Source organism: Neopsephotus bourkii, unplaced genomic scaffold, assembly GCF_033783945.1.
Source record: "Neopsephotus bourkii isolate Nb327-2 ecotype Australia unplaced genomic scaffold, CSIRO-AGI_Nbou_v1 NB_1120, whole genome shotgun sequence".
Classification (NCBI taxonomy): Eukaryota; Metazoa; Chordata; class Aves; order Psittaciformes; family Psittacidae; genus Neopsephotus; species Neopsephotus bourkii.
This window is the reverse complement of record NW_026901606.1, coordinates 2,410,494-2,433,317: the sequence shown is the minus strand read 5'-3', so window position 1 is coordinate 2,433,317 and position 22,824 is coordinate 2,410,494. Positions and strand designations below refer to the sequence as shown.

General features: G+C 35.5%; 1 protein-coding gene across 2 annotated transcripts in view; it reads right to left on the bottom strand.

The window, feature by feature from the left end:
- CACNA2D3 (calcium voltage-gated channel auxiliary subunit alpha2delta 3) overlaps positions 1–22,824 on the bottom strand; it is a 457,261-nt gene that overhangs the window by 113,335 nt on the left and 321,102 nt on the right. For both annotated transcript variants that reach the window (XR_009726818.1, XM_061362402.1), the window contains exons 14-16: positions 16,985–17,002; positions 4,347–4,418; positions 3,519–3,599 (exon numbers count right to left, since the gene is read on the bottom strand). Coding sequence is in view for 1 of the 2 variants with exons in the window: in XM_061362402.1 (XP_061218386.1) it covers positions 3,519–3,599; positions 4,347–4,418; positions 16,985–17,002 (171 nt within the window). In the remaining variant the exon portion in view is untranslated. The remainder of the gene's footprint in view (positions 1–3,518; positions 3,600–4,346; positions 4,419–16,984; positions 17,003–22,824) is intronic.

Below are 22,824 nucleotides of genomic sequence, written 5' to 3'. Positions count from 1 at the left end.
TTCATGTGGTCATTCAAACATCCCTTCTTAGCATAAAAGCTTGCTGCTAATGTAGAATCTTTCAGCAGCTTTAGTATGTAACTTTTACCATGCAAAGAGTACATCTCATTACACTTTCTCACCCATTTTCTTCAATTCTGAAGTAACTTAATATCTGATATATCTTGAAGCATCTCATTCCATTGAGATATTAAAAACAAATACTTCCAGAACTATCTTACTTTGATATTTACTTTACATTTCTCACTACCAAAATGCTTTTTATTTTGCTTCAGTACAGTCTTAAATTGTTTGCTGAAGTGGGACCTTAGGAGTTTGTCTGGCGTAAAGCAGTGTGAGCAAAGTTGACAAGTGAGAATCATTTCTAAGGGACAAGCAGGTCAGCAAAGCTTCTGTAATTTTCTGGAAATATAAACCAGAGTATGATATTATGGCAAGGTCATGGAGGAAAACATACCAGGTAGATTTATACTGTCTTTCTGTGAATGATTCGACATGGTCAACTGTAACTGCCATATAGAAGACTGTTTTATAAACTAGTGGTTTTCCTGAAGCAATAAACTTCAGTGAAAGTAATAGAAGGTGATATGTTCTTGGCATGTTCTTGGCATAAAGGAGGGATAACCAAAATAATAACAGTGGAAATATTTTACCTATTATAGTCTGACAAGTGAACTAGCTGTTGGCTAAATATCAGATCTCAAGTATAATTGTCTGTGTTGGTAGCTGCAGAATGATATCCAAGCAATGCAAGTTAGGTAAGGAAACCAATGTGGGTGGTATATTTTAGAGGAAAAAAATATTTGCCTATTTGAAGCATACCCAGACTCCACAGGTAGTATTTTATTGTGTGTTGTGCAATATGTGAAACCGCACACTCTCTACACTTAAAATGCTTCAGTTTGAGAGATACTGCCTCTTGCAGCAGTATTGCCAGTTTGAACCTTGAGCTCTTGCCTCTAAATGACAGATTCAGAAACAAAAATTTTTTCTAACTGCTGCAAAATGCCACATGAACACTAAGTATTACTAAATCCAACCCTACCTTAATTCAGGACAAACTGCCACTGGCATCTGGGGAAGTTTAGTCTAGGTAATGATTGCTGAAAATAGCTTATTGTTATTTTTCATCTTCCTCGGTGTAAAATCCACTTAATGGAAGCTGAGAGAATTCCAGGTCAGCAGAATTCTATTTCCAACCAATCATTTTATATCCCTGTGTGAATTTTATTTCACATGCTGCCTCTACAGGAATGGGTCCCAGGGGTGATTATGCTCTTGCAATTGCATGGTCTTTTTACTGCTCAGAAATGTTTATGGTATGCGAGACTGGAAGTTATAACTCAAGTGATTTCACTAACCTAAGTGTATTGCATGATATTGGTGCCTCCTGTAGTAATCTTCTCTTGTATTACACTCAGCAATATAAAGAGTTCCTTCAAATAAAATGTCTACTATTCAGAGAGAGGATCTATATTACTTCCACAGAAAACTAACCCTTAAAAAATATATCGCCATATGACAAAACCAGAAATTTTTATTTTCCTGCCTATCTTCTCCTTTTCTGAATCACTCTAACTCTGCTGCAATACCTGTTATTCAGGCCCCACACTCTTTAGGTTCTTGTATTCATACTATGTCCACATCATAAAGATGACTTCTGAATAATATCACTGTGATATTACCTTTTCTATCCATCTATGAACGACCAAGATTTTATTTCTGCTGTTACTACAACATTGTTGTTCCTTCTTATTACAAGTAAAACTTGTTCTACCCATCACTCCTTAGAAGATTGTCCCAAGGATTGCTTCCTTTGCTCCAAATTTTGCTCCTTTCTCTTCTACCTTCTACTGATTCTGTATTTCTGCATACCCGAAAGTGTAATGTAAGCTGCAGTTAACAGTGGTAGTGCACTGAGACTGCTCTCATTTATCTTGACCAGAAGTGTCTCTTTGTTCTTATATCAGTGTGTAGGTATCTGTTGCCTCTTCCCACAGTCTACAAACTTTTTTTCAACTGGGACAGACTTTCTGTTCCGTGTTGGCAAAGCACCAAACCTAGTAAGGTCCAGATCCCAGGAAATTACTCCATTGCACCTTATCAATGTGATTGCCAGCATTTTATGCATTATTTTTGTCAAATTCTTGTTTTACTTAAATTTTCCAGTTACTGCTAATTGATCTACAAAATAATTTGGTTATTGCTAATGTATTCAAATTAGAATTATAATTGATAGGAGGATGCCTAAAAAACAAACCAAACCAAAACATCTAGGAATATTCAAAGGCACTCACAAATCAGCTTATTACTCCACCCTCTTAGAAATCAGTATATGAGAGCATGGCATCAAATCAAAGGGAAAGTATGACATAACAAATTTATGCTCAGCATGCGTACATGTCCAAATGTAGCTGTTCCAATAGCTGGCCTCTTTACTAAAGGCTGTCTATGATATAGTGTTATGTGCTTATTTGTCTGGCAAAAAGCAAAAAAAAATCCACTAAGAATTAACTGGAAAACATTTGTTTAATTTTCATTTGTGAATAAAACAGCACTAATAATAAAGCCTTTCAGACACCGAGAAGTAGTGAAATACTAATATATTGCATCAAATTTAAATGAAAAGTAATTATATTTTTGCATTTGCCTGAAGCTTACTTTGACAGAGTTGTAAGAATTTCACAGTAGATGAACTACATCAAATTTTGAAAATGTTTATGATAATTATTTTGTAAGAATTTTATGGTAGAATTGTCTCTGACTTTGGAAAACTAAGTAGAGGAAAATACTTAGCAAGTACTTGATAGGAGAGGAGGAACCACTAGTCTGGTTAGTTGGAAAACTGTTCAAGTTCCTGAAATGTGCCACTTCCTTTAATTCAATGAGACAACTAAGCTGGGACATGTTACAGAGACAAGAATCATAGAATGGTTTGGGTTGCAAGAGACCTTATGGAGCACCTGGTTCCACTCCCCCCTGCCACAGGCAGGGACACCCTTCACTAGACCAGGTTGCTCCAAACCCTTTCCAACCTGGCCTTGAATGCTGCCAGGGATGGGGCAGCCACAGCTTCTCTGGCACCCTGTGCCAGCGCCTCAGCACCCTCACAGGGAAGAACTTCTTCCTAAAGTCGAATCTGAAGCCTAAAGGCATGTTAAGGATAGATTTTTGTACCGTTTTCATATGAAGTTATGCAAATTTTCAGTGTGAATTTCTGGTTATTTTGTACTGTATTCTGCTTATACTGCACGGTTAAATCATTTCATTGATTTTACTCTGGAAAATACCTAGTATTACCTTCTAGAGCAAAAATGTGAAGATCAAGCCATATATTGATTTTGGTATTAAAAACTGCACTTGATCTCAGACATTACAGAGCTAGAATTATTGAGGAAAATGAGTGAAATTTTGGAACTATGTCAGTATAAAAAATATAAGCATGCCAAATAAATAAAGTTATATCATAGCTATTATAATTTAGCTAAGTATAAAGGACATTACCCTTTGTGTATTACCTTGTATTTTGGAATAGTTTTTAAAAGCTCTTTAACTGGAACATCTGTGCCAACTACTCCCAGAAGAATCCCTTTAGATCTCTGAAAAGAACAATAAAAGACGCACTCAGAACCACAATAATAATGAATTTTCACTGCTCATTTCACTTTGCATCTACTTTGCAGAAGTGAATAGACATTAGACAAATCCTTTAAAAATTGGGAAAAGCAGATGCTGGTACAACTCATCTGATCAAATAGTAATTTAATCAATAATATCACTTCTTTCTACATCAGCTGCAATTCACATAGAAAAGGCATGCAAACTTTTGATAGCTATTGAGTCCCTCAACAGAAAACTTCCTCACAAAAATTGAATTAAAAACAGTTACTCCTTTCTTTCCCAATTTCTCCTGCCATTTGACAAAGAAAAGAGGAAAAATAAGCATTAAGGGAAAGTCCATGTAATTCTCTTACTAACCGATTAAATTAGTAAACAGATATATATATAATATAGAAATTAAATTCTCAACCTATGTAATAGGAGCATATCAGTGCAAAGAAGAAAAGGATATAGAATATTTGCTGCAAAAAGGTAATATAGAAGTAAAAAATCTGCTAAAGCCTAGCATCATCTGAGAGGCATAGGTTTTCATTATTTAATATGGTTTCTAGAGTGTATGTGGGATTATTTGTCCATATTTTCATGCTAACAAGGGGATACTAACTGCAGACAAAATAAGATGACTAGAAAAATTTTTAGACTTGGTTAAAATCTCATTAGGTCCCTGAAAGCAACTTCACTTAAGTCACACCATTATCCCATAACAGAAAGTCTTGAGTACTTACAGTCTCATTTTGCTTACTAAATACTGGCATGGCAACAGTCGTCATCAACACCAATCCCTGATCATCAGCAAGCTATATTTGAAAAAGAAATATTGTATCTAAGAACTAAGGAACAATTACAGTCATGTGATTGCATTTTTCAATTACATTCTCTTCATTTTAAATGAGGTTTATTGAAAAGGCAATTATCTAAATGATGCTTATGTAGTTAGACTTGCAGTCAGTGCAGCCCAGCCCAGCCCCAGTCCCATCTCAACCATACCAGCTCTGCCCACCCCACTGTCTGCATTGGCAGGAAAGATGCCTCATCTTCATTTCTATTGCAGTCTCCCATGAGAGTTACGAAGGAGCTGAAATGTGGATTGTGGAAGCAGCATGTGCAGTAGCAAAGCAGCTGGAGCTCTGTTCTACATCTTTCCCAGTGTCAGCTCTGCCAAAATTGCCTTAGGCTATTTTCTCCCAGCAAGGAACAAGAGGTCATGTGTTGCATGCACTTTGTTCTGATCCAGACTGAGATCTCATCAAGTTAACATAGTGGCAGAAAGGATGACAGCCAGTTAGGATCCCAGGAGCATCTTTGCTCCATCCAGTTTCAGTTTGCTGCGCAAAGAGGTGGCATGAAGCATTAGCATCCAATCTCTAACATACTGTGATACTGTGATTAGCTGATTCTGCACATCAGGTTTCAACATACTTCTTCAATTTCAGGAGAAAAGAGATCTCCTGACCTTCGTTCCATTCAAGAGAAACATGTAGAATGCTTATCATTGGCCACAGGAGAGTGACACTGCTCAGACAATTTTCTCTTCACTCTTCACTCCCTCTGGCCAGACTACATCTTTTCCATAAGGCAAAGGCTAACTATGATGCTCAAGACAAGCACAGCTCCGAGTGCCTAAAGATCTTCACCATCTGCACATGGAAGATAACTTAAGAAGGAATTTGAGAGATACTGTTAAAACTCTCTGTCCCGCTAATTTGGGAAGATGTTTAAAGTTGAAGCAGCTTATCCAACATTTAAAAGCAGGACATACCCAATTATAATCACAACTGGAGATGTCATAGAACTCAACTAAAGTCTGCTTTGTTGCATCTGTGTTTAGCCAAGGCAATAGAGACAATCTTCCTGAGAAATACTGTAGGTGACAGTCATGCCCAATTGTAACTGATGTTCTCCTACTACTCCTACATCAGCATCACATTTTCTTTACTCAGGCAGATTTTTTTTTGATTTTTTTTTTTTGAGAATTGCTGTGATTTTTATTTTTTGTTAACGAAACTTTTGTTACTAACGAAGCAACAGCTATCAGCTCCCCAGACTTTCAGAACACAAGTCATATTATGACCAAGACATTTTATGAAGCATGTTTCACATTAACAAATCAGACAAATAAAATCTAGAACATTACATGTCTTGCAGCTCCCAGTCTGCTTCAGGAGGTTTTTCAGATTGCCAAACAAGTATATTTCCTGAAGCATGGCACTATCGCATGGAGGGGAGGAATGTTTGCAGACATCAGACAGGAACACAGATAAGGTTTAGAATCAAGAAGGTTTATGTCTGATAAAGAATCAATAGGGACGTGAGGTAGAACCAACTTATGACAATGTTTCCTTTTTTTGGTTTGTTTTCCTTTTAATAAGAAGAGATATTTCCATCCCTGATAGAATCCTTGATCAACTAAGCAACAGTAAGAAAAACCAAAGCAACCAACAACAGAAAGAAAACAAAAAAAGGCAAAACCAACAACTTCCTGAAACACTGGGAGTTCAGGAGGTGCACTTGAAAGTCAAATTCAGCTAGAACCAGCAAAAAATTTGCTCCTTGGCCAGAGTAGTACATCAAGCACACTGACATGATTTTTATGGAGAGGAGCCTTCTGTGGTATGACAGTCCCAAACACATGTACGCCAGGAAGTAAGAAAGCATTCTGCTGATTATGGGGTAACATCTTGGAGTGTTCAGAGATTTTATATGATTGCCTAGGGTTGTTGTTATCTGACATTACGTATTTGTCAAGTATCGCTATTATCTTACAACTCCACTTACTCTCAACAGATTACCAGAAACAATTTATTGGACAGAATGCCAGCCAAGGGACTGTCAGTAAAGTTTTAGGGTGTTTGAAATTCTTTAAATAGAGAAAAAAAAAACAGCAGCCTAGAGTTCCTGGGAAATTCTGAGAGAACAGACCATTAACTCTCAAAACTAACTATGGAAGCATGAAGAGAATGATTGCCCTGTAATTGTGATATCTACAAGTACCACCAAGGGTTGGCTGCTGCAGTCATTTCTATAGAATTGCAATGTTACTGTCCAGCCTCTTTGTTTTTTTCATTTGTTTGGCAGATGAACAGATTGTTGGCTACTTCCCTAAGTGGCCAGCAAAGAACTGGATGATGGATGACTCGTATTTGCAATGTTTCACTGAGCCACCATTTCAAGCTGCAGTATTTGCTTCACAAAAATTCTTAGATGGTGAGAAATTACCTGCTGCAAAGGAGCAATGACATTTTGGCAGAAATAACTTTGAAATGGTAGAATGCCAGCCACTGGGTATTTCTCCTAAGACAATTAATACTAGAGTCCATTAACAAATTGCAGAGGAAGTCATGATCTAGGTATTTTGCATTGTTGCTTTGCAAGTCTGACAATTTCTTACATATACAAGAACTCTGTAATAGCTCATGCAACTGTCTGAAAAATTTAGTGATCCTGAGGAAGAAAAGCCAGTAATATGCTCTGTAATCACTGATAAAACTTCAGCTTATATTAGTTACAGTCAGAACAAACATGTATCACTGATATCCCCAGGACAGGCTAGTATTATTTTTTTTTAACTTCTAATTAAGTATTTGCTAATGATTAATGCTTAAAGAAAAATGTTAAATATCACAAACTCAGAATAACAAAATCAATCTAAAATGATAAAGTCTATGAATATACTAAATTTAGCAGTTGATATTATTGTGTAATTAATAACAAACTCTTTGGGCACTCAATTATTATTTGTTTTTCCCCCAAACAAAAAGCAGACAATCCTTATGATTCCAAGATTCATCAACTGGGCATCACAAAGTCAAAGGATCACAGAAGAATTATGAAGGCATGTAAAAAAGAAAATACTGTAGTCAATCATTCCTTACAGGAAACATCTTAAAGAATGATTATTATTTTCAATAAGCACAAAATACATCTTTCTAAGCAGGCAACAAGTAACTTGGTTACACACAGAATCAGGAGGTTTTTTAGCGTTGTTGGCAAATACGAAGAATTATATTTATCCTAACATAATGCAACAACATCGCTAGATGCATGGTTACTAGTTACATTCAGGGAAGAGTCCTTGGGAATGACTGAAACCAGAAGCACCATGAATTTTATCTCAATATTTAAATAGGCTGTACCTTATCCACCTTTGTCCTTCCAGTCTCTTAGAAGTAACTAACACTAATAGTAAGTGCCATTTTTACAGAGGTATGCTTTCTGCATAATAATTCCCCAGAGTCTGATGATTCAAAATTGCTTAAAGCTACAAGCTAAGGTTACTCGATTGTTTGTTATGTGCATAGTTTCTGCTGAAACAAAATGTTGCTGGCAGATGAACTGTGTTCACAAATAAGGATTAATTTGGACCAAAGTTTACCCAGATGTTGGAACTTCCTCTAGGTATACATGTAGAGCCACTAATAATTTTCAATTCCTCCAACAGTGTTTTGAATTCTTGTTCCATTCTCAAAGATAACCCTCTGTTTCTTCTCTTCCCCTCTAATACTTTTTCCAATGCTTAATAGTGTCTCTTTACACATCAAAGTATTAACAAATTAAGCTCCTTTCTATTCCTTCAGTCTTTATAGCCCTGATAAGTGCTAAACATATTCTTTACATGGGGCACCATATTAATTACACATAGGCTCTGACTGACGTTAAAATCCTGTCTCTTACCTGTTTAGCAGCCTAATAATTACTGCACTTGTATTTCCTTCAAGTACTTACATAATATCAAGAAAAAGGCAAAGAAACAAAATCTGCTTCATCCCCAGTCCTCCAAAAAAATAAAAGCTCCACTGGCAAGATCCGAAACTTGAGGCTACCAGCAGATGTTAACTAAGGAAAAGGTACAAGCTTTGAAGTGCTTTTCACTTGCTCAGCATTTTTTGCTGTAAAATCAAATAATATATGAAGTAGCATTCAGATCCATTTAAACACTTCCCAGATACAGTACAGCGTCCTGAAGGGTATAAGATGGAACCAAAATCCAGATTGCTGGAATAATACAAAAATAGTCTCAAATAAAAGTTTTGTTAGATATTGCTGCAATTTCCAAGGGATTATATTTTCAAAGATGCTCCAGGAAGCTTAGATTCCAAATACCACTGACTTCTGCCAGGACCTGGGCATCTAATTTCATTAGGCCTCTGAAAATTCTAGACAGCTATTAACTGTTGATTCTTTTTTAAGAATATTGGCAAAATATAACCATAAAGTAATCATTGGAAAACAGTTTTAACAGTTTTAGGTCAGTAATGGTATTGGTGCACTAACTTAGAATTCTACTTAAATGCATTGTCATAGACAAACTTGTTAAGGTTCCTTGCAATTTTTGATGTACTTCACTGTTTCTCAAGTGGATGTGAATTCCAGTTTCCTCAAATTCTTGGGTTTGGATTACTGGAAACAGAAAGACACTAACACAACTAAAATATAGGAATTCAAGCACAATGTCTAAGACATTGTCACATGCTTCAGTCAGAAAATTAAAATTAGCCAAATGAAAATTAAATGAGAAAATAAACAAAAAAATTTGGACGGTAAAGTCAAAATGGAAAAACATGCAACAAATTACTCATGGCTTTTTTAAAAAGCTGTTACAGGTATCAGTCACTTTCTTAGTGAGTAATTTCTTCAAGAAAGCAAATGGAGCCAGTTCTGTATTATTTATTTCTATTTATAGAATAAATATTTATATTTACATATACTTTCCTGTATGTATTTAGATCTGTATTTGTAAAAGCACTAACCATCTTAAACATCTAGCATCAGCATGCAGACTAATGCATCTTTATGCTAAACAATACAGAGGTCTGATTATAGGCAGTATGGTACTAAGTGCTTGTCCTTTCATATTTTCCTTACTCTGTTAGATATTTATTCCCCATAGAATAGCAAGAAGTTAGCATGTTTACATGAGCCTTATGCATTTCAAAACAAAACCCTGAGTTTACCTTATCACAGGAATTTTGCAAAGACATTTTGTTCAAGAAACAGTTTATCCATTTGAATATGGGAATGTTTTATTTTGCAAGCATGGAATGTAATAGGGGGAAGTAGGCTGCCCCAGAAAACACAGTGGTCACTGTTTAGAGAGAAAAAAGAAAAAGAAAACAACAAAAGAAACCCTAAAGTTTAGTTCAGTTTCTGTTTCGTCTGCTCTAATGCAATTAAGTTGTTCTCTGATTCATTTTGATAAAGGACTGCAGCTGATAAGTGCTGTAATCAGCATCTCACTTAATGAATCAGGAAGATACCTTCAAAAGAGGAAAAACAGATTGTCTATGCCAGTTCACATGCGAAGGCATCTTCATAAAAAGTCTATGCTTCCTTTCTGTACTCGGTTCTTTCAAACCTCAGTAGCCTTCACTATTCTACTAGTCAGTGTAATCTATTAACCAGTACTGATCTGCCTGGTTTTTCAGCCAAGAGAGAACCAGTGGATGTGTTTGGGGGTCTCCAAGAATGTATCAGATTTGAGTAGCTTTTGCTGTCTATACAAGTGGTTTGATCCTGAATAAATTATTCCCAGTAATGTGAAAGCAATGCGAAGGCTCCTTACAGTCAATGTAGCAAAGGTACACCATGTACTGGAAACCCTGAACCTCAGCAAACCATGTGCAGAGCTCCTTTGCGGTAAGGCATTTTTTTCATACTCAGGTTTATTCTCTGAAATCCAGAAAAATGATTCTGCTCTATGCTGAATGACTGTTTTTCAGTACTGCCAGTGTACAGGTATGTTTTCATATTGCAGCAGCTGTTGTTACACCAGCCATTTTAAAAATTCTTTCCTTTTCTACCTTTTTGATGGGCTGTTAATTTCTGATTTAGTTCTACCTTTGAATACAATACAAATTTCAACTTCTGCTAAGAATAAATGTTTACAATAATGTAATTCCCTCTAGGGTTTATTAACAAACCAAAAGCAACAAAATAGGCCTCAATTTAATCTCCCGAGTCTAGCTTCAACTCTGGATCTTCATTAATTTTATTTTCTTCTTTCCCTTAGCAAAAGACGTTACCATCTTACATCATAAGTGAAACAAGTAGACCTTTTGTCAGGTGATTCTGGGAATATTTGAGCAGTTACACAATTACAACAAAAAACTTTAGCCTCAGAGAGCTATGAAATGCCAGTTATTTGACAATGTTTGACTGGATAATGGACCTACAAAAATGTCAAATTGGTACAATAAGATTTCGGGGGGGGGAATTAGGTTCAGTGAAATACTAAGAGGGATTCCCCATTAGGGACTGGTAATGACAGGGCAAGGGGTAATGGGTTCAAACTTAACCAGGAAGTTTAGGTTAGATGTAAGGAAGAAGGGTGGTGAGGTACTGGAATGGGTTGCCCAGGGAAGCTGTGAATGCTCTATCCCTGGCCGTGTTCAAGGCCAGGTTGGACGAGGCCTTGGGTGCTATGGTTTAGCGTGAGGTGTCTCTGCCCATGGCAGGGGGGCTGGAAGCAGATGATCTTAAGGTCCTTTCCAACCCTAACTGTTCTGTGATTCTGTGATTCTAAGTATATGGATTCATGCATATGGGAAATCACTGAACTGTACAGCCCTTCAGATATTTCTCATTCCTTCAAGCCTGGAAAGATAGCCTCACATAAAACCGAATTGTTTAACTGTTATTATTCCTGTGGCTCTCTAAAACATGAAAATACAATGGTAAAAATATATATGTAATTCAATGGCTGAGTTCAATTATTTTGAATTTTGGATTAATTATGCTATGGAATATTCATTTTTCAACATGTTCATCCAGTAGTATTGCAAAACAGTAAGCTCTTGCATTTTCTGCAACATACACCAGTATGCCTTGTCTCAGAATTGTTAGGGTACTTCGGATGACACTGGCAAGGAAGCCTAAAACTAGACCCCAAACTAAAACACAGAGTTTTCAACTAGGTCCTAGGATTTTGTAAGCTATCATCTATGGTCTAAAATGATGAATTAAAGAGACCACATTAGTGGTTTGTCACAGAAATTCATTGTATTGAAAAGACCTACTGGAAACAGTTTTAGACAAGAATCTCTACAAGGTTCATGAACACTCAGTTTGGTAAAACGCCTAGTGAACAATAACAAGCCTTTAAAAATCATCTCATGAATGAGGAATACTGCATTCCCAGGCTAAAATGACTCTCGGCTGTTTGGAATAAAGAAACAAATCTCTGAGAGAATCACAGATCTCCAATGCCTAGCAGTAATAGTTTCATAACTGGGGGGAAAACTTTTAGAAATAGACAGGAAAGAATATGTATTTCTTTAGGTGTTTCTAATGTGGCAAAAGGAAGTTGAGAAGGATCACTGAAATATTTTCCTTAGGAGTTTATAGTCAGAAGAGTTACAGCAGATTGCCCAGAATTTCTGACACAGAGGTAGTAGTGTCCATATCTATTACTATTAATACAATATTCTTGTCTATATATATTGTGCAATGTTTATAATGAAGCCGGGCTCAGGCAGCAATGAACCAGTGGATATGTCCTGAGATGAAAGGACAAATAAGGACAGTAACAAAGCCTGTATCCATTTTCTGTAGATTATATTCCTGTTTTGTTGGGGTTTTTTCTCCAAAACCAATACTCAATATTCTTTCACTTTAGCTAGCTATGAAGTGGTATTTTTATGTTAGATGTACATATTCCCTAACTGTTATGGATGAATAAAAAAAGGCAAAATAAACAATATGCAAATTAATTAAATAAAAGACAAATTTGATGGGACAATTCTATTTTTTTGTCATTGATTTTTCAACTATAATTAGTAACAGAAAAGAGACAAATTTTGTGATCTAAACCTTGTATTTTTCTCAGTATCTTTCATAGCTTAGACTCTGTGTTTTAGGCAACCACAACTAGTGTCAAGATTTCTAGAATTTTTTCATCAATTTTCAGACATTTAAAATACATTAATCCAAGAAAATATTATAACTGAAACCTCAAAATATCTTTTTGCATATACATATTTATTATGGCCATGATATATATCAGAAATCCTAGGAGGACTGTTCAGCTCAGCCCAAAAGTTAACTTCTGTAGTGCTAATTCTATCCAGTCTTCATTCCCCAATTTAAACAATGCCTAGCAAAACAAAAAATAATTTTTACACTAACTCTTTTGTTGTTTGACACGGTCCTCATGTTTGCCCTTACTTGTTTTTTCATGATCCCACAAGAGCTTTGTTTTCCAAAATATTTAATTAAAATACGAACAGGTTACCAACACACAACTGGAAAGTAAGGGGGAAACACTGCCATATCAAGATTAAATAAAAGTGGGATGAAACTGGGGGACATGGGAACACTGTAAACCCTCTGACTAGGCCCCAAAGTGCCATAATACTGCTGCTGAAACTTTACCCACAGCAGTCAGCAGTTTCACTGGGATGTGTTTGAAGTATAAGGTTCATGCTGAAGCTTTTTTAAGTCTGCCACCTTCCCAACCCACTCTCGTTCTTCCTTTCCCCGCTCCACAAAGGCTTGCTTCACAAGATGTCTTTTCCTGTGACTACTGTGCTTTTATGTTCCAACTATAGTCATGAGGTAGGCTGCAAGCATCAGAGAATTGGAATTTGACTATTTAATTGTGGTTTATAGAGATTACAAGAATAAAGAATAGCTATTATTTTGGTTTAGATTTAAATTACATCCTGGGGCAATACAGGAACCTCTACAAGTGTATTAGAGAGACATTTCCATGTTTATCACACAGAAATGAAGCACAAGAAAACCCCCTCAAATTATAAAATAGTTACTTAGAGTTTGCACATTGCTGTCTCAAAAATATTATTAAAAGCCAGCTTGCTTGTTGAGGAATGTAGGAAATTTGTAAACTAAATTTAAGGTTGTGATTAACATGTAAGTGAAAATTTTAATGCAGCTTTCTGAATGGATCACTCAACTTCATAAACATAATGAAACTGAAAGACAATAGCCTCTTAGCAGCAGGAAAGAGATCCAAAAGAATGCTAAATCAGGGTCAAAATATTTATTTCATTATCATTTTGTACTTCATTAGATTAAATTTAACTCCTATAATTTTACAAAAATGCAAAAATCACTAGTCATGCACTTCAATTAAGTAGCAGCTTTGCAAATTTTGTATTTTCTGTTCCCAGTGACAGTTAATTCAACACTTCAAAGTATAAGAAGGTAAATGATGCAGGGAATGATAAATGATGCTCCCAAATGGCTGAAAGATGATAGCATCAAGATAAAAGGAGAGCAGAGCACTACTTACAGAATGTAAGGGATAACACAGAAAGAGAGAAGAAAGCTGTCAGGAACTTTAGGGCAACAAACATCAAAACATTTCTACATGGAGGAAATTCGATTCCATTCATGAAAGAATCATTAAAATTAAAAACAAAACAGAACAAACCCCCACAATCTAAGTGTTCCTAAACACTATTTGCTTCTGATTTGTGTTCCTAATTTATTAACTTCTACCTCTTCATACAAGCTAAGCAGAACAAAACATCGCAGCAGGAGTAGGACAACAGATTTTGAATCCTGCTGTGTTTGCTCGAGAAAGCAAGTAAAGGTTTCCTACTAGGAAACAAAATACCTTTCTGAGCTATTAATAGCTTTTGATCATCGATGAATACAAAAACTGCTCTTCAAAACTGTTTGAAAGATAAATGTCAGTTTGGAAGCCAAACTGGAAAAGCCTGAAAATTGGTAAATTTGAGTTATTAGTTTTGTTTTTTACTATTTTCACAGCTCTGTGGAATGGTTACCTAAAAACATGCAGAAAAGCAACATACAGGAAATATGAAATCCACATACATTTGTTGTCTGGATAGCAGCTTGCTCTTTTAGATAAATAAGCTCTTCCTAATATTTTCTTTTGAAAGCTACATAACCATATTAAATCAGCATCTATATCATATGAAATTGTGGTGTTTGGAAATGTATTAATTTATTTTTTGCTTTGTGGTATTTTCTATTATAAGAATAGGTTATTTCACAAAGATCTTTTCAAGACAAATACCATGGTGCAAAAGACATCCACTTGAAATTCCTCATACATCATTTCACCTGCCCTCCAATTCTGAATTTTCAGCAATTAGATTTAGAGCAGATAATGTATCAGTAACAGACTTAATTGTTATTTATCTGCCATAGACAGTTGAGAACCTACAGGAATTCAGAATCAATATGTAATCAGCACAGAACATTGAGTAAACACCAAGAGACTGTAGCCAAAGTGTTTCACATAAAAGACATAATGCATTTCACCAAGATGATGAAGTATTTATAACTGATATAAAATAGTAAAGGTAAACTTGGAATGCAACGTTTTTCTTTCAGATCACCCAAAGATTAAAGTGAGCATGTTTAGAGAGACATGACTGTTTGAAATGTTTATAGAGAAAACATTTGCAAGATGATACACAGATTAAAAAAAAAATACACTACAAGCTCAGACACCATATGGCAAAACGTACACTAGTGACTAAGTCATTCATAAAGGCATGCACTGGCCCTGTGCTGATTCCCTTTCACCTTGCAGACAGCAAGAAAGTCTCTTGTTTTGTTCTTAAGCTACTAAGCCATGCTTATGAAAAGGCTTATTTCTTACCTGAAGTTATCAAAAGCCCTTGTGGATCACATGCATCTGTTCTCCCTCCCTATCCCATTCATTCACTCCCACCCTACTCCTCTTTCCCTGCGTGAAAGTAGCATACAGTCAACTAGACATTATGCATACATACAAAATATGTGGTTTTAATTGTGACTGAGTTTGCTCAAGAGGTAAATAAACATTTTTGACCTTCCATGAAAATTGCACTTTTTCACTAGCCTCGAACTTGTGAAAATTGTACTAGAACATTATTTTAAAGCTCTGAATTGTGGGCATCAGAACATACAATACTGCACCACATGACACAATCTGGTAAACAGCCTAACTGGTTATATCTTCCTGCACCACTGTATTATAACCTCCATCTCTCTCTTCTTTCTGCAAACTGTTAAGAGCATTTGCCATAAACTTTTAGACAAGCAGGTGAACATGAAAAAGCCAAAGTTAGCCAATCTAGCCAGTCTTTTAGTCCTCTACTTTTCTAGAAAGCTGTAAATAAAAGATTTCTTTCAACCATTTATTTCCAGAAGGAGGAGGGGAGTGGAATAAAAATAAAGCAACCATTTTTGTTACCATGTCCCGTTTGATAGGCTCTGTAACTATCAAAACACAAGAACAAACTATGGACATAGTCTAGTGTCACAAAATAGCATATTATGTACAGATTTAAAATAGAATTTTCTGAGCTCAATAAGCAAGGAAATTTCAAATATACATAGCATCATAAAAATAAAAGTTCACGTGCTCATATTTCTTGCTTTTTCATTTAAAAAGAGGATAACAGTAATTAACCATTTATAGTTCCATGAATGCCCTCACCATTCTGCAAAAGCAATTCACTGATAATCATTTAACCTACAGCTTTCATTAAAGTCATCATCCAAGACTTAATAACAGTGATGTTCAACTCATTAATTGTATTCTATTTACCTATATATGCTTTACTTAGTTGTTCTTTACAATAAGAACAACTTGGAAGAGTGAATATTACAATTTTGCAGCATCTTCATTTTTTTGTTTTAATATTTTTCACTGCAATCCTCAAAACTGCATCCAGATTTTCTGTTTCCTGGAAGCTTTAATTATACATGTGAAACATACAAGGATGACTGTGTGTCCCCGTCTATGGCAGGGAGTTGGAACTAGATGATATTTCAGGTCCCTTCCAACTCAAAGGATTCTGCGATTCTATGATGCAACATGCATCAAGCAATTATTTGAGTTTGTCACAATCATTCTGCTATCACAACGTGCAGTGGTGACTCTGTTAACATACTATCAAATGCAGAAGTTGTTTAAAGGCGTGAGCATACTATATGAAAACTGTATGCAACCTATTAGTCATATGCTGGATGTATTCAAAGGTGTGTTGATACAGTGGAGAGCAGTGAAAGGGTATCAGCTCTACCATGAGTTCTGAAGTCAATACAACAGAGACAGAACAGAGATGTTTCACATGGAGTAATGGGATGATGTGTTTTTTTATTCTTACTATTTCAAATTGCTGATAGAGTAGCCTCCCCATTGTTTCAAAGTTATAGCCTACTATACGTCTAGCATGTTAAATAGGTTCTATGTTTAAAGAGCTGCTCTCAGCAGGTACCTGAGCTGGCCTTGATGTCAGATACCTTTCTTGCTGTTCAACTCCAGAGCCCCCACTGCTGCAGCGAACTGTTTCACTGATCACTACTGTACCATACTCACAACACCATGGGAACTGAAGGACTGGTGACTACTTTGAATGACTAAGATTCAATTAAAATATTTTACCTTTTGAGCCTGAGGGAGCTGGAAAACAACAAAACAGAACAAGCAATCATTATACATAAATTTGAACAGCTACTTTAGCTGTTGTGTTCATAAAGTCACAAACATAATACAAAACAAAGAAACTACAGAAACTAGGGATTTAAAACTAGGTATTTTTCATTTGTAAACATCTAAACCTACACTTATGAATGACGTTGACATTAAGAGCAGTTTGTCATATTGAAATAGAAGATTGTATTCTCTATGACAGAGGAAAGAAAAACAAAATGGCAATAGACAGTTACTGCTTGTGCAAACATATTACCATATATGCATAATATTCAATAATATATGCATAGAACAATACATTTCTGTACTATAAACACAAGTATGATTGTAAGTACATATAAACAAATAAAAGTATTTATGCATATATGTGTATCTATATCACAGAGATATTCTTGCACAAGTTTAACAACACCTGGTTGTATGCACATTCACTTAAACAACAACTCATGTAAAATGTCATGGAGAACAGGCAGTAGACTCCATTGTACTTAAAAAACCCCTTATTTATCAAGAGTTGAAAAATGAGTTGTGTTTTGACTTTAGGAAAAAAGAAAACCAGAGAAAAATTCAGAAAAATAAAATATTATAGAGACAATAGTTTTCCCTTTTTCTGAATTTGTCTCCTCTTACTTTCATACTCATAGAGAAATTGAGAGTACACAATTTAGTCTTGTGTTTCTTGGAAAATTTCTGATATAAATTGTTACTTTACAGGCATCAGGTGAACACAGAAACAGGCAGGTTAATCAATATCAAATGCAAAAAGACCTTCAAGATCTCTAGTGAGCTTCTGACTGATCTTTTGTTTTTGCTCTGAATTAAAAAAGATAGAAAAAAATACACTTCCATATAGCACTCTGCTAAAAGCTAATGTCCACATTAGCATATATTGTGAAAGAGAATTGTTACAGTATCTCTCATTCACAAATACTAAAGCAACCAGCCACAATTTGTCTCTTTTCACAACATAAAACAAAATTCATGGCAAGAAGGAATGCTGTAGGTAAAAGTATTTATCTTACAATTTGCATAATCCAATAGCAAAATATGAGCTGTGATCATGTTAAAGCATGACCGATGTGTGTTTGTTTAAAAGCCTGTTGTTTAAATAATTTATTACAAGGGTTGCTGCAGAAATTGCAGATACCAGATTAACTGTAGATACGTGAGCTAAATACTGTGTAACAGGTCAGTGCATTACTTAGTGCAGTTTAAAGCTTTTCTGAATGTCTATCTACTTATTAGTCTTCAACTTAGTTAACTGCTTTGGTAAGTGGAAGCTTTTTATTTTTTTCATTCAAGCAAAAAGAGAAAGCTGTGGTATAATTGTTTTTATTTCCCATTGTAGCACTAAAACTGGTTTTCTCTCTAGCACTGATTTTGAGGGTTCTTTGTTTGGGTTTGGTTTTTGTTTTGTTGGGGTTTGTTTTTTTAATGACACCTTCTTGCTAAATACATGTGAAAATTACAAGCATCCTTTGATTGGTATGTCTAATAAAGACAAGTGAAGTAAAGAATTATGTCCAAATTCCCACCTTTGCAGTGAATACTAAAGAACTCTACAGTTTACCTAAGCAAAATTGTATGTTTTCATAACAAGCTAATTTGTACCCCATATTCTAAAAAGCAGTACTTCAACTACAGTCAAGGCATCCAAAGCAGCATATGCAATCCTAGGTGCAGAGTGTCATTGCAGAAATGCTTCTTTCAGGTGATATTCAAACTAAATTAGAAAGCCTATAGTTCACATACAGTGGAGGTAGGTTCAGGGAAGAGATGGGTGGGGTAGGGAAGAATATTAAAAACCTGAACACACACAAGCCCAGAACAAATGCATGCACACAAATGCTCCATTGGGACTGGAAATTGAAGTTGAATCCAGCTATCCCTGTTGCTTTTACTAAGATTATTTTCAAGAGCACATTAATAAGAGTTTACAAATCAGAGTTCCATTTTGTCTGCTGCTCAGTTGTTTGCCAATCCCATTTATAGTCTTTTATAAAACCAAGAATATTTTCTTGCTGCAAAATGTATTAGTAGTCAAAGGCTTGATTAAGAATAATAGGGTCAGGAGATGAGATTTACATTTCATAATGCTTTTTTTCTGGGCTGGCATTCTGGAATTGAACCTCTAAATAAACTTACAACCGAAGTTGCAAAATCCAGGTTCACTGTCTTTGTTATAGCCAGACAAATCTTCATTTCGTGGCTTATTTGAAACTCGGCTGTTACACGGTCCTGTATTTCAGCAATTCAGTTTAATAATTGCTACAAATTCCTTTGGAATAAACTATGGGGGTTTGTCTGCTATTACCCCTTCTGGGAGGCCATAGGAAACAAATAATTTTCCTAACAATAACAGTAATAGTCCTCTGGTCTGACCCTTTATTGCCTAGTCTAAAAACTGCCTGTCTCTGTGTAAAACTCAGCAGGTACCTCCGATTCCTGTGGTTTCCTTTATATACTGCTATGAGGCAGTTTGAAGTAAGCTACGTGATCTTTCCCTGGCCCTCAGAAAGCACTGTGGATCTTTCTGTTCCACTTACACCTACGGTAAGCTGTGCCATTTTGGCATCTTTATTCAGCTCCAACCATACCAAAGCACTGCCTGTTCCTCTTTGTTTTCCATTAGTTTCCTCTCTCTGGTGGTTGTCTCTACAGAAGATGTGTGACAGGAGCAAATAAAACAGATACATGCCCTAGTTTACCATGTGGGTAATACATGTTCTTTTAAATAGACTATGGCTGTGATGCAGGGAGGAGATCTGGTCATTTGCTGTCTCCCAGTTGCTGCAGGTTGGGTTAGGAAGGGCCCTCAGAAGGGAAGTGAACCACTCCTCCACAGAAGAGGCTGTTGCAGAACTGCAAGGTATGGCAGGGACAGAAGCCTGCAGACTTATAAGCACCAGGGGAAACCAGAGAGGATTTTCTGATGTAGAAAAGCAGACTTAGGGATCTTGATAGAACTGTGTAAATTTTGTTGCAACCTGAAAACTTGATAGATTATAGTGCATATAGATTATATATATATATTATATATATATTATATATATAGATGATTAAAGATAGATATCTATAGATAGATTATAGATCACAGACTTGCAAGGACACACAGTGATGATAATGGAGGGGGATTTGTTTTCAAACACTTTTCTGTTAATCTATCTTTCCCATAAACCATAATTTCCTATAAACCACTAATTTTCTTTACCAAAGCATTCTTCTTCTGTTTTGTGCTGTAAAACAGTACCCTTCAGATGCTACAAGCCCCCTGAAGTTCACAGCATGCTTGATGCCAATAAGACATTTTGAGAATTCCACCTCTAAATTCAGGTCAACTTGGGGTCTTTTCACACAATATAGCACAGAATAAATAACTGTAGGTGGTGGGGAGGTTATGCTATTATTGACTATAGAGTCAGATTTTCCACTTTGCAAACACTCTAGTACAGTTTTAGCCCTGACTGGAAATGCTTGGTATTATAAAAAAATTACAGACACTACTAATGTGGTAAAACAAACCAAGACAGGAAAGGAGTCCAACATCAAGGATGTTGCACCTTTTCTTGGATCAGATAACTGCGAGGCCAACCTGAGTGAAACAAGGCCATTGATAGATCAGAAACTATCTTTAGAAGCAGCAGGCATATGTAACAGGACCAGTAGTCCTACTAAGTACTCTATGACAAAACCCCACAAGGCTGTTTTCTTTCAGCCTTAAAAGTTCAGAAAGGCTGATTTTGTAAATGAGTGCATGACAATTTTAAATCAAAAAATCCATACACTTCCAAAATATTTTACAGCCATTGCAACATTATGTAGCTGTAGGTCCTTGATTTTCAAGAAACCAAGTCTAGAAGTATTAAAGGAAAACATATTTGTTCTGCTGGATCAGAATTCAACCTTATGTTTATTTGAAGAACAAAAAAAAAAAAAAGCCACCCTCCTGCAAGACTAAATTCTAGTTAACATTTTCTCATTAAAACAAAACCCTATGATTTCTATTATTAAACAAAAATTACATCACTATGAGATTAACTTTGATTTCCTCTTTAATGATTGCATGAAATTACATTTGTCAAAAAACTACACTATTGCAATATATTTATGTTAAAGCACTCATAAATGAAGAAAGAACTCTTATTTTAGATTCATTGACCTAATTTCCAGTCCTATTCTCCTGCCAAACTATTTAAATGTCACCAGTCTCAGAACAAGGCTAACAGCCCTACTGACTTGATTGTTCCATAATCAGATACAATACAAATCAATAGAAATTAAGTACAAACATGACAGTAAATAATCAACAAGTATAAAGATAGTTTTGATAGTACAGCCATTTCTGTAAATAGTTTCTTAGTTGCACCCAATTTAACATCTATGCATAGAAAAAATTACTGTGGTTTGCAATGTTCAGACTCACCCTGTACATATCGCATACTGCCTCTGAATTTGGCAGTAAGTGTATATATCAGAACTTTTACTTTTGAGAAATACACATACAGGAAAGATATGAAATATTGTGGCAAACATATAGGTCCTGTACTTAACACCACAGAAAGGAGGAAGATGTCATACCTATTGCTGAAGCACCTCAGAAGAAAACGAGACAAAAAAAAAAAAAAACTGAATGCTTAGCGCCTACATGCGCCAGGTACTCTGCAATATAGGTTGTTTATGGCATCATGCAGTTAAACATAGGGGTAGATAATAGCTTATTTTTGTGTATAAAGAACTGCAAAGCATTATATATGTTGCTAGGAAGACTTCCACAGCTCTTCCCAAAACTGGCAAAAACTTGGGAGAAAATAGAACATTCAAACTCCCAATTTTTAGCAGAAAATATAAATTTTCACCTTTAAAATCCACTTACTCAGTTGCTATGAGATATAGCATTTAAATATTATGCTTTTGGCAATTTTTCTTTTACAATTTATGCACTTATTCCCCACTTCCTAGAGCCATGTAAGTACTAGAGGCATCAGATAATGATATGCATCCATGGAGGAAGAAACAAAAATCAGCCACCTACTGGGATATTCCTGATGTTAAGATTTCAGTATAAATATGAAAAGAGTGACATTAACGTGCAGCTTTCTGTGCCAACAACTGTGAGGAAAATGCACACAATTTTTCAGGGGATTCAATATCAAATCCTTCTTTGTTCACATAATTGTTTTAATGTGCTAGCACATATTTTGCATTAACTAAAGCATTTTAGTCAAGAATAGACTGTGCACAGCATAAAAAGTATACCAGTCAGAGGATATGTAAATGTTGGTATGGAGAAGAGAGTGATAAAATACAGATGAAAACAACAATTCTAGTTCTATTTTAAAAGCATCTTATAAAGACGACAGAAAGGGAATAAGTTAGCTCTTGTGAAACATGCCAAAGAGAAAACACAGAAGCTGCAAGGGTATCAGATAAATTAAGAAATTACTTATTAGTAGGGTTTTTTTTTTAATTCATAGTGTTCACAGAATAATTCATAGAGTGCCCATCTCTGAGCAGAGTTTCAGAACTAATTGTCAGAGCTAAATCCAGGTCCCTAAATGTCTCTAGCTCTGAAAATTATCAGAAACTTTCGTACTGTTTAAATATATATTATTACAATAACTGAATTTGTAATAATTACAATAATTTGTAACTAAATTACATGACTGTTGATAATTCACATATTTCCATTAATAGACTTTTTTTAAATTTTAGTGAGCTAGCAGGTTTGGTTTGTTTTGCTTTAGTAAGTGTCAGTAGTCAGCCAGCCCATCCCTTTATATTACTGGTACAGA